Below are 24,514 nucleotides of genomic sequence, written 5' to 3' on the forward strand. Positions count from 1 at the left end.
TTATCTTCCCACTAAGAGTTCTCCTAAATAGCAGGAAAAGTTCTTAGGTAAGAGTTTCTTCCTAATACCTATTCACAAAGCTGCTGAGACTTGTATAAATTGCTTAGGTGCTTTCCATAAACATGTGAAACTTGTGAGGTTTCGCTTTCCCTTGCCTCATACAGCTGGCTGCCATGGCATTTAGTCAAATTTCTCTGTCCTTGCAACAATGAAGCTTGTCAGTATCTGCATGACAATACCTGTAAATGTAATTTTGCTGGCAAGGGATAGTGTACTACAATATTTGTGACCCTGGACCACAAAACCATTCACATGGGTCAATTTTACAATCTGAACGCTGAATAGATAAGCTTTCCATTGATGTTTGTTATGTTATATTTGTTAGGATATGACAATATTTGGCTGAGATACAACAATTTGAAAATCTGAAATCTGAGGGTTAAAAAAAATCGAAACATTGATAAAAATCGCCTGTAAAGTTGTCCATTCATGTTCGCGATTGTGCTGCATTCACTCAGAAAAAGAAATGTTTTATATATTTACGGTAGGAAATTTACAAAATATCTTCATGGAACATGATCTTTACTTAATATCCTAATGATTTTTGGCATAAAAGAAAAATCGATAATTTTGACCCATACATACAACATTTTCATACCCATTACCATGCCAATCACTCCGAGAGTTGTCATGACAGAAATAATGTTAACAAATACAATTTTAATATTTGTATAAGTTTCCTTATAAACTTTTGATTTTAATAATGTATTAGTAAATGTTGAAATTAACATGAACTAAGAATGAACAATACTTCTACAGCATTTATTCATTTTAGTTAATGTTATCTAAAGTAGTTGACTAATGTTAACTAATGAAACCTTATTGTAAAGTGTTCACAATGATCAATAATGCGCACCATTCCTGAGCGCGGCCTAATTGACTTCTCCCATTAAGACTATAGAGCGCAACATTCCCTGCCCCCTTTTTCAGCTGCACTGGTTTCAGAAGTATTTTTTCCATTCATTTTTCCCAAAAGGAGTTATAAGCCATAAACCAAACCAATCAGCTACGAGGTAAATCATAACATTACAAACTTTCATTTGAAGCAAAAGCATTTTTGAAAATCTGACAAAAAGACAAAGGTACAAGACTATGTACTTAACAGTGGGGCTGGGCTTTGCTGTGATATGCAAATTGACGACCTATAACCCCGGCAAGCCCCGCCCTAGTGCCGCCACTGGTCATTGTGCTTTCATGCAAGTCAAAAGTATTCTTGAATATTCAAGACTGATTTTCTCTTGCAGGACTATCTTGCTCACATCATAGACACGGGAGATCTTCCCATCAAGCCAGAACAGGTGTGTGCTCTATTTGGAAACATAGAAGACATCTATGAGTTTAACAGGTAAGAACTCATTCAGTATTTGCTTGTTTTTTGCAACCAAACCAACACCAGTCGTTTATTGAAGCGTGTACAGACATCAGAATGCCACACCTTTGCATAGATTGTGTACAAAGAAAAATCTAAGAATCTAGACTAAAGCCTGTTCACACCAAGAATGATAAAGATACATTTATTAGCGTTTTCACCAACAGAATTTTCATTGTAAGCGGTCACTGCAGTTCTGTCATCTGCCGAGCTGAAGCTCACGCCTTACTCCTAGCCCTGGAAAATGGACAAGAATGATGTTACGACCCCCGAGATAGTCTAGGGGTTCAGGGGTCTAACATTTAAAATTTACATTTACAGCACATAGATTATATATGTTTCTCTTTAAAGAACCACCAATCCAGGTAACTGCAAAAAGCCAATACCTTTATTCAGTACAAAAAGGTTAAAGGCAAGAATTAAGCAAGATAAACATGTAAAGAATATAAAGAATATATACACTGGATACAGTATTTCTGTAAGATAGTCAATACCACAAGGAGGAAGAGGAGACGTGGGCGGCGCCAAAGAAAAGAAAGTAACAAAACCAAAAGAAGTCTTGACTTTTAAATAAATATCCTCTAACCCTAACTAAGAAAATAAAGAACCGAACCGAACCGAACCGCATCAGTGTCCGTGATGCCCTAACTTATCTTCACTACTACTCCCATTTTTTTAATTTCTTAATCTTCACAGACTCAAAATCTGGCGTTCAAACACTGAATCTGTAAAGACTGACCACCACAAAAGTATAGTTTTGGGGGGGGGGGGGGTTGATTAAATATTACGAGGGCACATAACGTTGATTCAACTTTGCATTTGTAGTGGAAACAAACCAACATGCATTTGTAATCGCTTTCGAGTTCATACTCGCTCTGTGCTTTTTAAATTCGCTCGTGTTCAGCAGGGAGGGGAGGGAGGCAGGGGCACAGTAACCCGTTTGGGTGGACAAGGTCCGTAAATGCGCGTAAGCCACATGAATAAGACGCACAAACTTGAATATGACGCTGGTAGCACAATCGGATAGGGAGCGTTTTTCGCTGTCGAATTGTGCTACCTACTGTTTTAATGGGACAACTTCGTCAGTTTTTGTCAGCACAAATCATCAGAAAACCGGCCCTGCTCTGACCGTAGACTAATAATACAATCTTATATTAATAACAAGTGGCAGATGGGGATTTGATTGGATCATTGAATGGTTGTGGTTTGCAATTGCTGTAATCTCATGTGAGTGACAGGTTGCCCCATCATCACAGAAGAGAAGGGAGAGGAAGTTATTTTGATTAAATATTATGAGGGCACGTATTTTAAAAAAATAAAAATTAACGATGTGCTTGGATAAATTATTTAAAATAATTCCATAAAAAACTTTAATTAATTTTGTAGCTATGTTTGTAGCGAATTAAAAAAATGTAATATTGTAATAATATTTTAAGTTTCTGTTTGCTTGGTTGACTGAAATGGTACTGATGTGCAGCGCATGATGTGTGTTTTGGGAGTTTTTATTTTACTGGCCATGAAACTGTATTTGAAAATGTATTTTTAAAACTGCATTTATTTTTTCATGTTGGTTTTTTGTGTTAAAAAAAATTCTCCTCAGTTGTCTCAGGCCATATTTACTCGTTGAATTTAATTAAACCAAGGGTTTTCAAACTGTGGGAAAAGGTGGGTCGCTCAAAGTCTGGCTGCATCTAGATTAAATTAAGTCTGGCAATGGTGCGAGTCATGACATCCAGCAACTCCTCGTATGCGGGTGCCGGGACTCACTGGTCACTTCTGCCTCAACTCCTGTAACATCTAGTTCCTCAGAATTAGAGCGGGCCAATAGCATACCGGAAGAGGCAGACGAGCGCGCTTTCTGATCTGGCCTGAGAGCATCGGAGCTGGCAAACAAGGCCTGAGAAATCGATAAACACGTCTCAAGCTCCTAAGCACACCACCTCAGTGGGACCCGAGCCGTGGGGGAACACACTCTTTGAAACGAGACTCAGGCGGGAGCGGAGCTTCTTCACCGCGGTGAAGCCTCGAGGGGCGGCTGGCTGTGGGATAGATAATCTTAACAACATGTTACCAATTGATAAATTCTCACAAGTAATTTCTCATGACTCCTTTTCATGTTTTAATTTATATCAGGGATAGGCAACTTCGGTCCTGGAGGATCGCATTCCTGCAGAGTTTAGCTCCAACCCTAATTAAACACACCTGAACAAGGCAATCAAGGTTTACAGGATTACTAGATAGATACAGGCAGGGCTGAAGCTAAACTCTGCAGGAGCGAAGTTGCCTATCCCTGATTTATATGCATCTGTTAGATGTTTTGATCCAAAGTGGGTTGAAGTACATTTGACCAGTATATGTGTTCCCTGCAAATCAAAACCCTTGACCTTGCCGTTGATACCGCCTTGCTTTACCTGATATAGGAAGATTGAAACCTTAAAGACCCCAAGAAAGAAAGACACTTTTCTTCTTTCGGTTTACATTTTCTATTGAAACGTGATTTCTGTGGCGTGATTTTTCAAATAGCAAATAGGCTTTAGGTACACCACAGGTACATGAACCATGATTTGCTAGGCAAAGAGACATTCTCATTTTAGAGAACAAGTTTGAAAAAAAAAATCTGTTTAGTGGACGGTAATCAATATGATGTGTGTGTCTGTGACTCGGGGCTTGAGATTTTACTGAGATGTTGTGTATTATTTCTCTCTATCTGTCAGTTAGTAGTGGCATTGTTGCATGCTTTTCAATAAAATCTCTGGATGGAGACTTAAACACACACCTTTCTTCATCTAACCAGTCATCAGTCCATTGTTTTTGAGCGTAATTGTCTCACCTGTTGTCAGGTGTTGGTCTACCCCCGAGTGATACTTTTCTCCTCAATACCACACAGTAAGTGAGTGAATGGTTGGCGTGTTTCTGTTTGTGCTTCATCACAAATGCATGACAGAAAGTGTGGGCATAATTTCCTTTGTTTGCTGTGGTGTTTGTTAGCTAATCCCTGAGTTGTGCTTTCAAATCCATTTTAAACATGGATTGAACCTGGACATGAACAGGAGATTCAGATTTCTTATACCAGTGGCAAAGAAAAAGTGTCTTTTATCATGTTAATTTTTTTAAAGGAATAAGCCTCTTAACACTGTTCATCACAGTGATTTTACTATTAAGGAAATGTAAGGCGCTCCTTACACACACTCATGCAGTAAGAGATGTTCTTTTCTCATTGGCCACGGATAAGAGGATGAGTGACTTGCAAGACCGCATGTGCTGTTGAACAACTTATGACGTGGCTTCTTGTCTTTATCACAAGGCCTTTTGCCAGCTTAATGCTGTAATGGCCTTAGGAGTCTGTTTTGACTTTACAGTGTTCAGAGCATGTGGTGTTTTAATGAACATTATTTTGATGTTTTGGGGTTTGTAAACATGTTTTCTCTTTTTTTAGTGAGCTGCTTCAGTCACTGGACATGTGTGACAATGATCCTGTGGCCATTGCCAGATGCTTTGTGATCAAGGTGATGTTTAAATGGACACAGTTCCTTTAATGGCTTAAGATCTGATCATATTTCAGCTATATGTTTATGTAACTAAACTAAAGTGTTATGGGTATACCATGTAACTTTTTTGTTCAGAATTTACAAAATTGATATAATGAGCGAGTACATCATGAATCCATCTTCCAAACCGTGTTTTTGTCTTATCCTGAATCACTATAATAAGTGTTTATATTCATACTATTTTAAACGGGAGTAGCCCAGTACCTGCATGACTCGTCGTATACATAAACAGAGAGAAGTAGCTCCGGCTACAGTGTTCTTCCGCAAGACGCATGCAGTTACAGAACATCAAAAAGTTACATCGTGTACCTTTAATCATTAAATTCTTTAACATCTTTACATGAAAACAACCTCGTCAAACTCCAGAAGAACAGTGGGCTAATTATTGCATTTGATAACTTCCAAATCAAATGATGTAATTGGGGCTCATTTCTGCTGAATGTTTGCATTGTGTGATGTGGTTTTGTGTTGTTGTGTGCCTTTACTGACTTATCTTTTTCTCCTATATTTAGCGTGAATATTTTGACATCTACACACAATATTGCACCAATTACCCAAAGTAAGTTGCAGTAAATGGCCAAAGTAACGCATATGCATTATGTTGAAGAGCCTTTGGCTAGGTTGTCAGATCTTCTGCATCAAGGAAAAGCACCTTTGGTGTTTTGGTAATATTGTGTACAGTAATATGATACTGGCAGCTAATGTTAAAATTAAGAAAACAAATACAGCTGTGATGTGCATTTATAACTGTTATATAATTTTAATACGCTATAACTTTTTAACATTCCAATATTGAGAATTGTGGTGTGAATTTGCTTCATTTTCATTTAAATAATAACACTGTTTTTTTTAGATCAATAACTTATATTTATATAGTGGTCGGATCAAATTCATGATCAGTAAGGGCTTTAATGCCTGGACAAGCACACAAATCCAGGGCCAATACCAGAAATGGATGAACCCATGTGATGTATTAGATAAAATGTGTCACATAGTGTCTTTGAACCTGTTTACACCTGGTATTAAGATGCGTTTTGGTCGATCAGATCACAAGTAGACGAGGGAGACACATTTCGACCGTGTACACCGGGTGTTTAATCCGTCTCTTTTGTCCATTTTCATGTCCTGACTTCTTCGAGGGGAGGGTCTCGATGTATGGGCTATTACAGATCTTTCGATCTTATAGACGAAATAGGCTTGTGCAATTTACATATGAATGCGTCCGGAGACGACGGAAAAACACACAGAGAGCAGCAGCTTTAGTTTCTGCTCTGACAGACACCGACCAGCCGAACACTGTTAGTGTGTGTTAGAAATCAGCAATGTTGCGAGAACATTGTGCTTGGTACGTTTTTCAGCTTCAAAAACCAAACCAAACTTGGTTCTTCAGCCGACAAAGTTTAAATCCTGTCTGGCTAGCGTGCTTTACGCATTAGTTCAGTAGGCGGAGAGAAGATGGTCTTTTGTGGCTGTTTGAACACATTCGATCACATGAGCGTTTACACTACGAAAGCAATCCGGCCGAATGTGTTTTCGACTACCTCTGGAAGTGGTGGAGAGTGGACAAGCTCAAAACGTTTTAGACCCCGTTTACACCTGTATTTAGCATCGTCCACTTGTGATACGATCGACCAAAATGCATTAATACATGGTGTGAACCGGGCCTGTCATGTTCTAAAGCACATTTGAACTTTGTAACCTGTTGGTTGTCTTTACTGTATGTGCAGCTCAGTCCTGGTGTTTGAAGCATTATTTATTTCCCTTGTCAACGTTGACTCGTTTATGAATTATCAGAGGGTTATTTAATGTTGTATGTATGGGAGTTACTCTTATCAGTTTGTATAGTGACATGTTTGTTAGTGTGTGCTGTGCTGTTTTTTCACTATTCATACTTTCTCCTTAGCTCTGTGGCTGCTCTAACAGAGTGCATGAGAAACAAAACCTTTGCAAAGTTCTTCAGGGAGAGGCAAGCTACTTTAAAGCGATCTCTGCCTCTGGGATCTTATCTTCTCAAGCCGGTCCAGAGGATCCTCAAATATCATCTGTTACTTCAGGTTAACCAACCATTCCCTGAATAATACTGTATAGCAATGCTTCTATTATCATGCATGATCATTTTTGTTGGATTATCATTGTTTTTTGCACTGTATATTGTAACATTGTGTGTTTAAAAGACGGTGATTGAAGAGTTAGATCAGTGGTTCTCAACCAAAATGGATCACAGAATGCACACTGTAAAAGGAGCATTTACAGGGGAGAAAACGCTTGTTGACATCAAAGGCTGTGTGTCCAATCCAAATCTACAGTATTTTAGTGCAAATTCATTGATCACTTTGTACAAAATCACACTTCTGCTGTTGTTTTGTACATTTACATTTTTTTCTATTTAACCTATGTCATGTATAAATGTGCATATTGTTGGGCCTATATAGTTTGATTGGTTTTGAGGACATTTTTATTTTTGTTTGTTTATGCAATAATCAATTTTGGTAATGTTGGGTTGTTTAAAAAATCTGGATTGCATTGTAAATATGCAGTTAGTAGTTATTGTCTTTAATCACAAGTACTTTGAATGTGTCCTTTATGTTGTAGGAGATTGCCAAGCACTTTGATCCAGAGGAGGAGGGTTATGAGGTGGTGGAGGAGGCCATATACACCATGACTGGTGTTGCGTGGTATATAAACGACATGAAGAGAAAACATGAACATGCAGTCCGTATTCAGGTGGGCTCACAAACACACATCAAAGAGTTTGTGTTATGAGCCTGTTTCACAGCTTTCAACTGCTGCTCTCGTGCCGCCCCATTCACACTCACAATCAAACACAATCTTTGAGATGCATGTGAAACACTGGAGATTTTGTTTATTGATAGAATTGCTGTAAAATATGTCCAAATGTCAAAAAAATAAATCTCTCTCTTTCTGCCTAGTTCGCCTATAGGCACATGCCGCCCTGCCGGTCTCGTTTATGTTTTCCGCATATTTAATAAAGATATGAACCAATTTACAATATCTGTACGTCCCTCATCTGCCTCAGGAAGTCCAGTCTCTGCTCATAAACTGGAAGGGATCTGATCTGACTGCATATGGAGAACTGGTTCTTGAGGGCACCTTTCGTGTCCATCGTGCCAAGAACGAGCGCACACTGTTCCTCTTTGACCTCATGCTCCTCATCGCTAAACGAAGAGGAGAACATTATGTCTATAAGGCCCACATCTCGGTATGACAGCACAAGTTTCACAAGAAAATGATACTTCATTTTTCACTCATGTCTAGTCTGAACAGTCAGCACTATTGTAAAGCCCCCATTAAAATGGTTGTTTTCTCTTTCCTCATGCAGTGTTCAGCGCTCATGTTAATTGAGAGTGCCAAGGACTCGCTATGCTTCAGTGTCACTCATTACAAGCATCCCAAACAACCTCACACTGTCCAGGTGTGTCCTTGATGATTTGTGTCTTTACATGAATAAAAATCTTTGGTTACACTTTATTTGGTAACACTTTATTTTACAATGTCCTTGTTACATAATTTACATGTACTTTTACATTTACATGTAACAGTAAATTATGCATAATTACATGCAACTAACCCTCAACCAAATCCTAATCCTACCCTAACCCTATAGTAAGTACATGTAGTTGCTTAATATTACTTAGTACTTAAATACATAATTACACTGTAACAATGACACCTTATAATAAAGTGTAACCCTTTATTTTAAGGTGACGAAGTTACTAAGTTCTGATTAATGTTTATTAACTACATGTGCTTACTATAGAGTTATGGTTTGGTTTAAGGTTAGTTGCTTGTAATTATGCATAATTCACTGTTATTCTGTAGTAAGTACATGTAGTAACGTGTAACTACGTCACCTTAAAATAAAGTGTTACCAAATCTTATATTCATAAAGGGATAGTTCTGCCACTGCCATGTTGATACAAACATGTATTTTGTTTACACAAATGCAGAACTCTTTAAATAAAAAATCTTTACACAGCCCTTGCCATACAACAACAGATTCAGAAAAACACAAAGTCCCATAGAAAGAGTCCATTACTGTGCTTTGGTCATCTGAAGTCATATGATACCTTCACCTGCACTGCACATCTTAAATCAATTATGACACAAGCTTAACATTGTAATGTTTGGTTAAAATACATTTGAATACAATAAAAATAATAAGCTGTTTCTCACCCAAAGTTATCCCAATGACTTCAGAAGACTGTCTATATACAGTACTATGAACTACTTTAATGGTGTTTCAATTCCCCCTTGAGTGTTCCCTCTACACAAAAAATAACATGGAATGGCATGGTGTTGAGTAAATAATGACAGAATATAATTTTTTATTGAACAACTCATTTAATGGTTGATTCTCATTAGGCTAAAACCGTGGAGGAGAAGAAATTATGGGCTCATCATATCAAACGGCTAATTCTAGAGAACCATCAGGCTGTGATACCACAAAAGGTATGTAATGATTATTGGGTTTTGTATTTGAAAACATCTCAAATTCATTTGGACATTTTGGATGGTTCTCTTTTAGGCAAAGGAAGCAATCTTGGAGATGGATTCTATTTGTAAGTATTTAAAACCACTCATGAACAGGTTTCATTTTTCATACCATTAGTTTTTAAACAAGTGTATAAAAAATCATCATGGGCCTGTTTTAACAGAATACTTTTTTTTTCCAAGACAAAAAGTATAAGTACAGCCCTGAGAGACTCAAAAAGTCAGAGGAGTTTTCTAACTCTAGACCAGGCCGGAGGCAGTCAGGTAGGTGCCCGTATATGTCTTGCAATTGTAAAACTTTAAATCTTGAATTTAGTTACTTTTTCCAATGGACTGCTACTTTATCTTCCAACAGAACCGTCTAAAGAGATCTTGAAGAACCCTAAAGGTAAATCACGGCATGCAATAAAGATACAGTGGGAACTGACACCTCTTGCTTCTATTATGCATTTTCTAGCTAGTACAACATTTTTAATTCAGAATTATATTAACTTAAAGGGATACTCCACCCAAAAATGAAAATTCTGTCATCATTTACTCACCCTCAGGTTGTTCGAAACCTGTATGAATTTCTTTCTTCTGATGTACACAAAGGAAGATATTTTGAAGAAGGTTTGTAACCAGGCCGCTTTGGTGCACCATTGACTTTCATAGTAGGAAAAAAAATACTATAGAAGTCAATGATGCCCCAGAACTGTTCAGTTTCCCACATTCTTCAAAATATCTTCCTTTGTGTTCAACAGAAAAAAGAAATTCATACAGGTTTGGAACAACCTAAGGGTGAGTAAATGATGACAGAATTTTCATTTTGGGGTGAACTATCTCTTTAATTTTAATTTCTTAGTATATGAAATATACTATACCCTATAAGGGTATAGTATATTTATACCCTATTTATATTTAACTTAGTAGTTATATATACTTAAATATACCCTTTTGTTTTAATGAACCCCCAAAATGCAAAACCTGAAAATCCATGTAATTTAGCATGATTTGAGAATGTTCACAAAGCATCATGTGGAAGCAAGACATTTTTACAAAGGATGGCTAATGTCACTAATTTGCTTACTTTTTTTTTTCTTTCTTTTTTTTCATCTGGCTGATCTGGTGTCTGGGTAAATTCTTCAGCAATACTGAAGGTAAGAAGCCAATAAATCAACCAAAAATAACCCAAAATGCCTAAAAACACACACATTTGTCAACATCAGATGACAAGAAGTCTACAATTTGTTCCTTTTGATGTGCTTTTTATTTTGTTGTCCACACGCTTGTTGAAGTGTTAAGAGTGGTGGGTAAAAAACAAATACTTACTAGTAATTGAAAGAAAAAAAATCCCATCGTTAAATCTACTTCGAAAAGTAAATGTTCCACGTTACTACCCACTTCTGGTTTTAGAGTGAGCTCAATAATGTAGGGCACCTTCTCTGTTAGTTTGGTTCATGTCCTTGTACCTCATAAGAAGAAATCTTTGTGACTTCATTGTGACCCAGCATTCCGACAGCGTGGGGGCGTTGGCCGCTGACAAGTGGCCTTTACAAGCCACTTCTAGTGTTAGCGCTCATGGCTTGTGCGAGTCTTCAGCTGAGAAGCCTGTCGCACGAGAAGAAAACTCTCTTGAAGGCCTGATTCCCAGTGATAATGAGGAGGCGGTCCGTAGCTCGCTATCTCTGAAGGGCAGATTGATGCAAGACAATGAGGACGAAGCAGAAGGAGAGGAAAGTGACTCTGACGATATTCTAATGGAGGACAACCAGGTAGCTGACTTTGCCAGTTCCATGTTGGCTGCCATTTCCTGCTGGCACTATAGAGCCCGAGCTTTGCTTTCCATGGACTTCACAAGGGTGAGGTTCTCTGCCACCTAGGGGGATTCTGTCATACCCCGACCTGACCTGCAACCTGACCTGCATGTCCGCCAGACCTCCCTGCCATGTTGCATGTGCTCTCACAGAATGCCTTAATCCACTAACAGCGCATACAAGCTGAAGCTAACTCTGTAGATCAACAGCACTGCTAGAGGAACTAAACTAAATTGTAACAACCTTATTGCAATTCATCAAATAATGCATATACTGTACAGTACTTATGATTCATTTTGTTCACTGTATTGCTGCATTTCACTTTGTTGAGAGAAACATCTAGAAACAGTGTTATTATCGTTAATGATAAAAGTTGGATAAACTGTTTTTCAATTTTTTACGTTTTTCTTTGCATTCAAAATGGTAATAATAACCCCTAAAAAATTGGCCCGCCCATCCATTTAGATTTAGCATAGAATAATATTTTCAGGTCTACATATTATCAGACATGGATAAAATATCAAAATTCAACAGCAACAAGCATCTGTGTATTTAGACATTTCTTTTCGTGCTCTGCCCCATTTTACTTGCATATGCGACTTTAATCATACTGCATGTTCATGAGAGGATCGCTTTGAATTTGACAAATCTCACAAGCATGTATACAACATGTTTAACCATGTTTTATTTACCTTGTAAAATCATTAAAGAAACCATAACAGATTTTCGAAATAACAATTTCAGGTTACCCCATTTATTTCAGTGTTCGTTTTAGTGTGCCACCCTACTATGTCCCTCAGGCCACCCCATTAAACATTTCCTGGAGACAGTCAATAAAAAACACCCAGTCAGAACTGCTCTCTCTGATTGCAAGCACTCTCATACTTGCAGAACAACACTGCAACTGAAGAACGTAAAGCTGAGAACCTTACTGTAAATATGTCATGAGTAACGCGATGCTTCACCAGACGACGTCTGAGATTTGAGGGATTTGTCATATAATGATATCCTGTTGTGGTTTTGCATTTTCACAATCAGTCCCTCCACAGCCGTGTTTGATGGCTAATATTCATGAGGAGCGGTACTTCAGGTCCAACGAGATTTCGGAAGCACTTTATTTTACAGTCCTGTTCCACATGTACATTCTATATAATTAATATAGTAATTACAATAACTTGGTACTAACCCTGAAACTTCCCCTAAACCCTAACCTTAACCCATGTAGTTACCCTATATTAGCCAGTACTTTCTTAGAAATTAAATATTATACTTTGCGTACATTGTAAGTACATGTACAGTAAGTGCACATACTGTAAAGTGCAACCAAGATTTCTATGTGTGCGTGGCTCTCTAGTGCAATGTCACAGAAATAGAAAGTAATACTATTTTGCAAAATAATTCTAATTAATGACCATGGACCGTTTGCACCAGCTGTGCTTAGCCTAGTTTGACATAAAGGGGCACTAAGTTACAACTTATGCACTACTAAATATTTTTTGCATCGCACCATTAAACTTAGTTTCTGCGTAACTAAATATTGACGGAAGCCTCCGGCCAGGAGTAATGGATGGAATAAACTAGACTGACTGAATTGCATCAATAAGCTCTTGTTTTAGCTGACAGATTTCAATGATGCTGACATTTACACTCACTTACATTTTAAAAGAGAGAACATTATGTAACAAATTACTTGCTTAGTGGTTCTTCAACAGTATTTATTTATTGATCCTTATTCATTTTTAATACAGTTTCAGACTTTTGTATATACTGTATCTCTTATGTTATTCATGATTAAGTAATATCGTATTTGAATGGAAACATATTTTTACCATTAGTTACTTGAGGCAAAAGAAGTTAGAATGAAGGATAAACTGAAATTGACGGCATTTCAATACAACCTTTTCTCATGTATTTGAAGGCTGCTATTGCATCACTGAGGATAAACGTCATATTATGCGTTAGTTTACGGAGAGCTTACAACCTACTAGCCATGTTCTGCCTTAAGAACAAATGGTGCAACTGAATAGTTACAAACTAGCTAGTAGTTACTAAGTCTCTAGTGTGGAGTTTGTTCCAGTTTAAGAACTGGCGAATGGCTGGTGCGACCCTACCCAGGCCCACAAGGAATCTGCATGCACAGAATTATGCGGGAAAAGTCCACAGAATTGCACAACCCATCATTCACAAAGTTCTACATATCCTCCACCCCTTGTGTGTTCACTTATTAAATAGTGTACTTAATTTGATTTTGCTTTCAGCCATCAATAAAACTGCATTACTGTTTCAGATCCGTTTAACACATTTTTAACAAGATTTTCCTCCCAAAATCAGCACAGAAAAATGTGGGAAAATTCTACTTCATCTGGTTGTGCTAATGAATCTAACTTAAACCGTATTTGGACTGATAATAATCGTCTTACTTAATAATTGTCTTGCTTTATAATTTGTTCCTAATGACATTGCTTATTTAACAGTGTAAATATTCTTATGCATTGTATTTAAAGTTAGTTGTTTTAAAGTGTGAAACACCCATGAATGCTAAAAACATGTTTTTATTTTAGGAGGAAGAGGGATGTGAGGTCACTGAAAATAATTTGAATAGAGAAAATGCCCCATCAGTTGAACAGGTGGAGGCATATCTTACGGATGAAAAATATATCTCAGAACAGGTGAGTTGTTTACTTAACTTATTGATTATATACAGTAATTGTATTAGTTTTAGTACTTGACACCTAGAACTAGAATTGTACTGATTGGTTATGAGTAGGGCTGTCAAACGATTAATCGCATCCAAAATAAAAGTTTGTGTTTACATAATATATGTGTGTGTACTGTGTATAATTATTTTTAAAACATAAATGCCCACACATGCATGTGTATTTAAGAAATATTTGCATGTATATACTGTATACAGACTAAATGTAGCCTATATATAATGTATATTTTATATAAATATAAACATTTTATATATATATAACATATTTTTCTTAAATATATACATGTGTGCATTTATATACAAAATAATTATACACAGTACACACACATATATTATGTAAACACAAACTTTTATTTTGGATGCGATTAATCGTGATTAATCGTTTGAAGTTTGAAGTTAATTTAGTAAGCAACAGGTTACCATAAAGCTTACCAATGTTTTGAACTAAATCGTATCATGAGGTTATTGGTGATACCCAGCCATAGTTTAAACAAACCCAGAAAGCAAGGGATTCAGCTTGTAACTGTAATTTGACATTCTCTTCTTACCCTCTCAAGGACAAATCTCAAAACCTGAAAATAGCCTCTTACTGGGGATCCACTGAGAAATTAAAGCCAGACAACTTTAGTGATCCCGAGTCCATAGAGATGGACCAACAGGTCCCAAATATTCTGGAGTCAGCAAGGGAAAAAGATGATCAGAAAGGTCCCAAAGAAGAGACAGAAGAGGCCTCATCTCTGTCACAGCAAACCGACACCCCTGGTGAATCTTCAGAGGAAGAGGAGAATGCAGAAGAGAAATCAGACTCCACTAGCATTCTACCATCATCTGTGCTTGATAAGGCCAGCGCCATTGCTGAACACTTCGTCTGTGCCACACGTCGTAGTAGCATAAGCACGGATGTTTGCCCATCTCCACGTCTTCCCAGCAGGACTGGAAGCAGTCTAAGTCTGGGAGATTCCCATGATCGTCAACACCGCCTTGCTAGCACCTGCTCACCTGAGTCACATGGCATTCCTTTGACCCAGGAAGCCCTTGCATCAGCAGACTTCATGATCGGGTCATCAGGGGACGACAGACTTTTTGACGCTGATCAAAGCATCGACAGAAGAAGGGATTCAGTGCTATCCCGGCAAGATCAACTACTCATTGACAAGATAAGGAGCTACTATGAGAATGCAGAGCACCAGGATGCTACTTTTAGCCTAAAGCGTAGAGAGAGCCTCACTTACATTCCAAGTGGCCTTGTTAGGAATTCAGTTAGTCGTTTCAACAGCATTCCTAATAATAAAGACCTTGCCCTAGAGAAGACCTCCAGTACATCTGGACCCGATGAAGCTATAGAACCTCTTTTTGTTACCTCGGCTCTATCAGAGACCAATTTATATGCAAATTCAGCCTCTCTGGAACAACCTGTTATCAGTGATCCCACAGATTTCACTAGGCTCGACTCTGATGTAGATGATTTCATGAAACCTCAGTCCGTCTATTACCAAACTGAGAGTAATCCGGAAGAGGTTTTCCGTCCCTCTTCTGAGATGATCAAAGTCTGGCAAGAAATGGAAAGAGAGGTCTCTAGATGTCAAGGGGACCTCAAAGCACTGATGCCCAGAGAAACTCCTTATTATAGAGGAACCAGTCCCAGTCTCCCCAGGAAGAGTCCTAACCTGGGTAAAAAGACACAAGGCAAAAGTTTTGATGGACAGGTTATATCTGAAGATTCAAATCTAAGCACTATCAGAGAGGAGTCCTTCACACCATCACCTTTGAAAGAGAAGGAAAACCGTGCAGCCAGTGAGAATGATGCCATCAGACCCAGACAATGTGAGGATGAATGTAGACCCCTTACATCTCTAGCCCCCAGAGTTATCAGGTTGAGAGGAGAAACTGAAGATGGGGGAGATTCAGGAGCACAGTCAGCAGAAGATCCGGATTCATCCCAAAACAAAGTTTTCAATCTTGCAAGGAAGTACAGTCAACGCATTAAGTGCACACAACCAGGGCTGAGACAGAGGAGTGAGGAGTCTGGAGACACATGGCCGGCCACGAGGAACCTTCTGTCGGTGGTGGAAGAAAAGCCAGAGGAGACCAAAGGCAAGATGGATCTTTTTGACTATAATCAAATCTTTATTTTAAAAAAGTGAACTGCATTTCAACAAATTTTCTTCCATACCACAACATATTACAACAACAGAATCTAACAGCAGAACTGAGACTTTTCACTTTTTGCATTGCTCCTTGTCTGTGTTTGCAGCAATCTTTTTATTAGTCTGTTTGTGTATTATTAATGAGTAATTGAATCATTTAATTTGTTCACTAAATTAATTTTTCCAAAACAAAAATAGACAAAGAAAAGGCACCCTGTGGCTTTGTGCAAACCTTGTCAAAATCTTCAGAATAGATTCACATAGACAGATGTACATGATACATGGTAAATATGGTCTCCATTGACTGTGCATAACATAAAAAATAAAATGAACCTAAGTGCAAAAACAGTATATAATAAACTGACAACAGTAATATTATTCAGCAATATATAAAATGTCCAAAAAAGAGAGAATGTTTCAAACGGATGTTACATTGCAGCAACAATACAAGTGCTAGTATGTGCAACTGACGCTTAATAGACCCGAACTGAGCGAGAGACTTATGAGATGAGTGATACAGGCAAGTCCAAGTTAAGGAGTCTTAACCTGAGGGAAGAAGCTCCTCCTAAGCCTCTCAGTTTTTGTCCTCAGACTACGGAAGCACTTACCAGATGGAAGCATGCTAACAGACCGTTATCAGGGTTAGAGTCCTTGATGATTTAACAGCTCTATTCCTGCATCATCTGAGATGGATGTCATGCAGACCCTGTGATGTCCTCGGCTAAGCGCTCTACTGGCCCTGTCCCAAATGGCGCACTTCATGCGGACTTTCGGTCTCGTGGGCTTAAATTGCGTGTGCTCGCCGAGTCTACGAGTCCGTAGGCCGTCCCATTTAGCATTTTAACGCTCTGAAGTGTGCTCAGCAGCGCCCCCTTTGTACCCTTGAAGCGGTCTTCCGCGAAGCCCGCATATATGCAGGCTCCACGCACTTTAACTACCCAGGAATCCTTGCGAAAGGCCAATCAGACAACGGATGGGAGGAGATTTCGCTCACGGACATTTGTTAACATGGCTGAGAAGAAAATATTTAAGTGTAATTATCATTACGGTTTTTATGACAAGTTTATACAAACATTATGATCATCGACCAGTGGTTGATGTCTCAAACATAGGCTAATAATAGCGAGCTGAATAATACGATCGCATTATGATTCATTAAATAAATAGAACAGAATGTCAGGGCTTTACTGAGTCATATGTAAACACAACAACAATAGGCAGCATATTTCCCCGAACCTGTAGCTCCTGCCCATAACAACAATCAGACCGTCTCCCTGTTTCCGGCGTGATGATCGAGTCTGTCCCAAAAATACCTCTCAATGCGCCCTCGCGGACTCGCGATAAGGGCCCTATAGGTCTGCACTACATGACGTCACCGAAGTGTGGACTCTGAGGAAGTCCACAAGTCCGGACTGTGCCATTTGGGACAGGGCCACTCTCTGCAGAGCTTTACAGGCCTGATTAGTGCAGCTCCCATACCACACTGAAATACATTGAGTTAGTACACTTTCAATTGTTGGCGAATAGAACGTTTTCAGGATTACTGGTGAGACCCTGAATTTCCTCAGCTGTCGTAGATGGTACATTCGTAATACTATCAGGGCCGGCTGCTTTTTCGACATTCACTCTCTTTAGAGCTCTCCAAACCTCGTCCTCAGTGACGGTGATTACATGGTCATCGCTAACATGCCTGCTTCGTTCTGACACGCTGATCGGCAGAATAGCGCTAACACTGTTAGTTTCAAAACGTGCATAGAAAATATTCAGCTCGTCAGCAAGCCAAGGCACTTATGGTCCTCATTTTCAGCTAATAGACTCTCGTCGTACGTGGCAGGGACTGAGACTCCACTCGTTCTCTGTATCTAATTTTAGCGGCTTTTACTGTGTCCGGCACCAAAGGCATCAGCCAAGTTTCAGACAGGCAGAGTATGTTGCAGTCTCTATGCCACGTTGAAATCTTATCCTGGCTCTAAGATCATCCAATTTATTCTCAAGAGATTGGACATTTGCGAGCAGAATGCTTGGCAAAGGGGGACAGTGTGCTCTTTTCCTCTTTTTTGCGTGGCCATGGATCCCCTCCATGTCTCAGAGTAACTCCGATGACCATGATGGGTTACAGGATAAAATGTCTCGAAATAGATGGCTATAGTGGTATCCAATCTACTTAGTCATAAGTAATCAGTGCAGATGTTGTACGTGTAAAAAATAACTTTGAGTTCTGCTCGTGTTGGTTTCCAGTTTAAAGTGGTTGACTTCAATAAATATAAATTGGTTGCTGAAATATATATTGGTTGCAGTGATTCTACTTAATGTTGTTCAGTCTTTAATGTACTGTAAAATGAACATAAAATGATCTTATATTTTGCTGCTCCACAGGTAAACCAGACTTGATGCTGTCCCTGACTGCAAATGATCAGGCTGATTATGAAAGAGACCAGAAGTCCCAGCTTGTGACTCCCAGCCCAGACCACACTCCTAATTCTGTCAGTAGCCCAAAGTTCATGTCCCCACATCTGTCCCATTCCAGGAGTCCTCTTAGTCCTCCACCTGAGAACTTCAACTGGCCAGACGTCCGTGAGCTTCGCTCGAAATATGCACACTTCGACAGCTCATCTTCTCAGTTACCAGCAGGCCAAAGTCGTTCTGTGGCAGAGAGGACGTTCGACGGCACTTCTAGAAGACGTTCTAGCTGCTCTTCTAGCCGCATGCTCACCTCTAATGGCTCCACAGACTCTTCAATTCACACACTTTATCCGGGAAGGGATACGGGAGAATTGCTAACTCGGAAGAATCGTACTGGCTCTCTGGACCAAAAATTGGGTAGTTTGTACTTGAGTGATCTGCATAGTCTTCGGAGTAAAAATGCCAGCAGTGGCTACTATGTCTCCGCTCAAGCTACCCTTCCAAATGAGAAGAATATAATAGTGGTTGAGAAAGTACCTGAGGATACACCACCAGTAGAGATGGACCTGCCTACCAAAGAGTGCATGAAACAGGAAATAACAACAGATGACGGCTACGTCCAAATTCGTTCTCCAACTTCTCGTGAGAAGATCTCAATCATGGCTGTCATCGACCGCTGTCGGGCGTATCAGGAGTCAGAGGAATACCGTCTGAGGGAAGAGGGAGGATCGAAGACAGAGAGGAGCAAAAAACTGGAGAAAGCTCCATCCCCTAGTGATTACTTAGATGATGTTGTTAAAAATGCATTGGATTCTGGGAAAAAGGCGGACGCTAGTCAACAAAGCGTTGTCAAGAACCTCAGAGAAAAATTCCAAAGCATAAGATAAAATCACTTGTTTTATCGTTCAGAAAGTTTGTTGGCTGTGAAATACTTTGCTTCATTAATTTCTCTCTTTTTTAATGTCTTGACCACTGAAGGTATGGTCAGTATATATTATGCTGTAGCCAAATAAATCATTTGGCGAATTTAAACCTCAAACCTAATATTCTTTACGTTTTGGACACTGTTTGATTTATGTTGCCTACTGTTAAACCTATGAGAAACCTATGTTTTTTTTTATGGTCTGGATGCTAGGCAGCAAGTGTAAATATTGTACATTCTTGTACATGCATTCATTCTGATGTACCATTCGCATATTTGATTGTAGATATTACATGTATGTGTTTGGTAGTCATTTTACATAAATGTAAAGGTCTTCTTCATGATTGTTAAAATTTTGGCAAAAGTATTTCAATTCATGTAATACTGTATACTCTGCCAGTATAGACTAGACTTTAGTGTAATTCCAGACTCTAAATGGAACAGACCACTTGAAAACTGGGTTTTATTTAACTTTTAACTAAAAGACATGTTAAAGCTTGTTCGTAGATGGCATGCATGGGCCAAGTGTATATATGTACCTTTGTAGCAAAGTGGATTTAGTCCCTTTTTTCTAGGAAACTAGATCCTAATGTTTAAAGGCATACTGTAAGAACAAGTAGTACAGTATGACAATTTTGTCTGAAATGTTAAGCTTACCATGTGTCATTGTGGTGCATGATAAATCTGCCACTAACATCAGACTTTGGGGGATGCCACAATTAGGTAAACACTGTTGGTCAAGCAGACCATTCTGATGTGAAATCTGTCATTTTCTTCATAACTGCTCTCTTATTGATCATTGTCTGTGTCTATCTCTCTCTCTCTGTTATTTATTAAGATTCTATTGATTCCTCCTATCTGTCTGACTTAATACAAATGCACCAAAAAAATACAGTGCATAAAGTGGAAAGTCTGGAAAATTCACTCCATAATAAAACCCAGGAAATTCAACTTAGCAAAGACTTGGACAGATTTTGTTTATGTCCCATTTTAATGACTCTGATCTGTAGGCCTCAAATGCTAATCTTAGATAGTCAAACCAAGAGCATTTATGACTCCTTTCAACACCGTTTCCGAGGTTTAATCAAATCAGAACCTGATAAAGCCTCCATGTCAGTTTATGGTTTGATATTAATACGATATTCATGCAAATGTATTTTCAGATATGAAACTCAAATATTTTTCGGAGTTTTTCTAAGTTCTACGTGCAGCACTTGAATGACTTTAGCCATTCAGCATTAGCCATCACTGAGCCACTGTAGCAGAATTTCAGCATTTAAATTTGTCAAAACATCATATGAGCACCTCATACCTCGTACAATATTTACAATTTGAATCCCTCACCTAGCCAAAGTCTTACAACATGCTTTGGATTTATAAATTTAGCAAAATTAAAAGAGATTAGTAAATACTGAATAAGTATTGTTCATTCTTAGTTCATGTTAACTAAGGTAGTTAACTAATGTTGACTAATGAACCTTATTGTAAAGTGTAAATACAGGTTTGTTAACATTAGTTAATGCACTGAACTAATACAACCTTTGATTTTAATAATGTAATTAGTAAATGTTGAAATTAATATTAACTAAGATTTAATAAATGCTGTAGAAGTATTGTTCATTCTTAGCTCATGATAACTAAGATAGTTAACATAATGGTAACACTGTACAATAAGGTTCAATAAAGAAAGTGTTTTCCTTTTTTTTTTGGAAATGTTTAATTTTTCCTTATGTTTAATTATAGAACAATTCCAAAACTTCAGTAATATATAAATATTTTTCTTAATAATAGTTCTGAATGTCCTGTTTTATGTTGCACCCTTTCAGAAAATCATTGATGAATGAAATGACTGGGCCTCTAAATATGCACACGGAGGCATTTACAGTGATGTGATATTCCTGAATCATGAAGGGCAAAGGAATAGTCTTAGATGATCTCAATTTCTCAATCAAGTCCGTGTACTTGAACTGTAAGTGAACTCTTACTAAATAACCTGACAAGAAACAATGAGGATGTTTTCATTTTAAAAGGCGATGAAAGTACGCCACACGATGGCCGCACCTGGTAAATGCACTGTTAACAAAAATTAAATCAAAAAAGACCGGTTTTATTAATATGAACGTTGCCGTGGGTTTTAGCATACGCACACTCTAGTTGAAATCGTTTTATTAATGTGGCCTCTCATTAGCACACGTACATCACGGAGACGTCTATTTTATGTGCGTGTTTACATCTGGAAGACGTATTTTTTTTAGTGTTTGCTCATCTGCAATACGTCTATAGGACATTTCCTGTCAATCTTAAAGACATTCGAAAATGTCTTTAAGATTTTTTTTTTTAATCCTACAAAAATCCTCCAAATTACAAAAAGGTGTCATGAACATGTTTTCACCTCAAATATATTCTCTGCTCTAAAGTTGTTTAAAGTGTATTTTTAAAATGTATGTAAAACTGATATCTTAGCAAACAATCAGATGTTAGCAAACAACAGATGCTGTCCAGATGAAGTGATCTTTAACAGACATCTGCAGACGTACGTGTGCTATCTAGTCTTCATTTAATTTTATTTTGCTTTACAACTTTAAAAAAAAAATGTATAACTGTCTACAATAGACTTAAAAAAGAAGGTGGTGACTCACACGTCCAACAGTATATTATTTTCCTGGATCTGTTGGCTATGTTTATGGAAGCCTCTCAAAATACACACTACTGTTATAACTTTTTGACTATTTTTCAAATTAAAGATTTTCTGTATAATAAATTGATGAACTTTTGCTTAAAAACAATGAAAAATGCCCTAATTGCTCTGTTTAAAAAAAGGTTACCCCAGATGAATAATTGGAACAAACATATAACAAACGTTACAGCTTATAAGAAGCACTTCCTAAAACTTTCTAGAAATGTTTAGAACATTCCAGGAATGTTGAGAACTCTCTGGAATTTTCTAGAACTGTTTTTATTTTTAACTGTTTTAACAATCCAAATCTGGGTACACATATACAGGAGAGATATATAGGAGAGAGGGAACTTTATGAGCAAACAAAAGTTGCAAAAAAACCCTAATTTTTTTTAAGCAAAAGTTAATCGATTTATGAAACAGGAAATGTTTTATTTGAAAAATAGTCATACATTTATAACCCTAATACACACTGCTGTAGTTCACTTTAAATCCTCCAAATTACAAAAAGGTGTCATGAACATGTTTTCACCTCAAATATATTCTCTGCTCTAAAGTTGTTTGTTCTACTTATTTTAGTTGTGTAGATATAAAGTATTTTGTTTCCAAAATGGGTGTTAATGGCTTAAATAAATGTATTACAAATTAGATGAAAATTGTAATACACTTTGGATGGTTCATAAAATGATATCAGTGACATCTGTTAAAACTTAGAATGAATTTACATTACTCAGTTTATAATAAAAGAAAAGGTAGATAACATCAAATAAAAAGTGTTAACAAAAGCTGGATAGTGACTTGAACTATAGTCTATGACTATGAAATAACCCTAACCCATCACAAGATAATTGCGGCTGCTGTTAGTTACGAGTCTGGAAGTTCTACTAGATTACATATGGCGCACATGCAATAATTCCAAAATAATTATTTTTTTTGCATTTGATACAACAAACCATTCATAACACCCAGGTAAAAAAAAAAAGCAAACTGTTTAATGGTGAGCTGATAAACCACTAAACAAATCTACTGTATACAATCATTTCTTAGTGCAGATATTTAGAAACATTTTTCCAAGATTGACACCAGGATTGTAGAGCCTTTTTAACGTTAAATGGTACGTAAATAAATAAATAGAAAAAAATGCTGTAATGGAAGATCACAATTACAGACACAAAGCAAATACAATTCAATACTAACATGGTGTCGTTATAATGCAACGTGTTGATGGGACGCTGGTAGACACAAAGATGTGTTGTACTGTATGTACAGTTGTGCTGTTCACTGCACATTCACACTGTTGTCATCAGAAGATACTGGTTGTCGCAATATTTCTATACCGGCCAGTTGCAAACTAAAATGGGGGAAGATGCCCCCCCTTAAAAACAATGTGCATCAACTTTGAAACTGTAAAATGTTTAACGTGCAGGATTATAATGCATCAGTCTTATTAAGTGAAATAAATAGAAACGTTGTAAAATTAGAGAGTTCTTATAACGTAAGATGGCCCCTTCCTGGGGGAAACTATGAATGTATAAATGATATCATTATGATATTTTTCAAAGTCATAATTATAAAATTCAAAATCAACCGTTCTATTTCAAATTGAGCATTATTTTTTAATTGAATAACTTATGACAGACAATTTATGGCAGAATCCCAGTTAAAAGAGATTCATCTGAAAGGTAAATTTATTCCATGATTTATATACAGGCTTATGAATATTTACATATTTAATTGACCGTATTTTAATTGAAGATATGTCATAATAGCAACACTGAATTCAAATGTAATAATTTCACTCATTTAGGCTATGGGTTTTATTGAAAAGGTTCTGACATGTACAAAGTAATTCATGGAATTATTAAATAAAAACCCCATGAATTACAATAAGTATAAATAAATAAAATAACGATATAGTGACAACTTTCCACTCTGGGTTAATTCAGGGGGGCATCTTACCCCAAAGGTCTAATTTGAACTCTAACCCAATGGTTTTCAACACTGTCCCTTACCTTACTAATATGTACAATTTCCTAAATTGAATATTAGTGTGACATTATTGTTGTGGATCTCATTCAGGATATTTAAACATCATTTTGATGCTTTTAAAACATTCAAAATCACAAATACATAGAATATATGACACTTAAAGAATACACGGCTAATGTAAACGTAGGGGCGATAGCCTGTTACATCCAGCTGTTTTCTGTTCTCACCAATAATAGCTCTTTGTCATCCCAAATTAAAAACAATCACTTTGTTGCATACAATCATAAAAGCATATAATATAGTGGGGCAGGGTGAAGGTAACCCGTTTTTCAAGTTTTAACCTGTAACACACAGCAACAACACTTCACAGCATCA

General features: G+C 37.5%; 1 protein-coding gene across 1 annotated transcript in view; it reads left to right on the forward strand.

Moving 5' to 3' along the window:
• Positions 1 to 19,460, forward strand: part of LOC130086384 (pleckstrin homology domain-containing family G member 3) — a 59,553-nt gene extending 40,093 nt beyond the window's left edge. The window contains exons 4-19 of the mRNA XM_056252571.1: positions 1,305 to 1,405; positions 4,866 to 4,935; positions 5,490 to 5,536; positions 6,881 to 7,031; positions 7,570 to 7,701; positions 8,015 to 8,197; positions 8,318 to 8,410; positions 9,361 to 9,447; positions 9,524 to 9,557; positions 9,673 to 9,753; positions 9,845 to 9,877; positions 10,618 to 10,628; positions 10,980 to 11,330; positions 13,847 to 13,954; positions 14,559 to 16,095; positions 18,525 to 19,460. Of these exons, the coding sequence (XP_056108546.1) occupies positions 1,305 to 1,405; positions 4,866 to 4,935; positions 5,490 to 5,536; positions 6,881 to 7,031; positions 7,570 to 7,701; positions 8,015 to 8,197; positions 8,318 to 8,410; positions 9,361 to 9,447; positions 9,524 to 9,557; positions 9,673 to 9,753; positions 9,845 to 9,877; positions 10,618 to 10,628; positions 10,980 to 11,330; positions 13,847 to 13,954; positions 14,559 to 16,095; positions 18,525 to 19,438 (3,933 nt within the window). The 3' untranslated portion in view covers positions 19,439 to 19,460. The remainder of the gene's footprint in view (positions 1 to 1,304; positions 1,406 to 4,865; positions 4,936 to 5,489; positions 5,537 to 6,880; positions 7,032 to 7,569; positions 7,702 to 8,014; positions 8,198 to 8,317; positions 8,411 to 9,360; positions 9,448 to 9,523; positions 9,558 to 9,672; positions 9,754 to 9,844; positions 9,878 to 10,617; positions 10,629 to 10,979; positions 11,331 to 13,846; positions 13,955 to 14,558; positions 16,096 to 18,524) is intronic.
• The last annotated feature ends 5,054 nt before the right edge of the window (positions 19,461 to 24,514 follow it).

This window comes from Rhinichthys klamathensis, unplaced genomic scaffold (assembly GCF_029890125.1).
Source record: "Rhinichthys klamathensis goyatoka isolate OS25496 unplaced genomic scaffold, OSU_Roscu_1.1 h1tg000001l_1, whole genome shotgun sequence".
NCBI classification, from domain to species: Eukaryota; Metazoa; Chordata; class Actinopteri; order Cypriniformes; family Leuciscidae; genus Rhinichthys; species Rhinichthys klamathensis.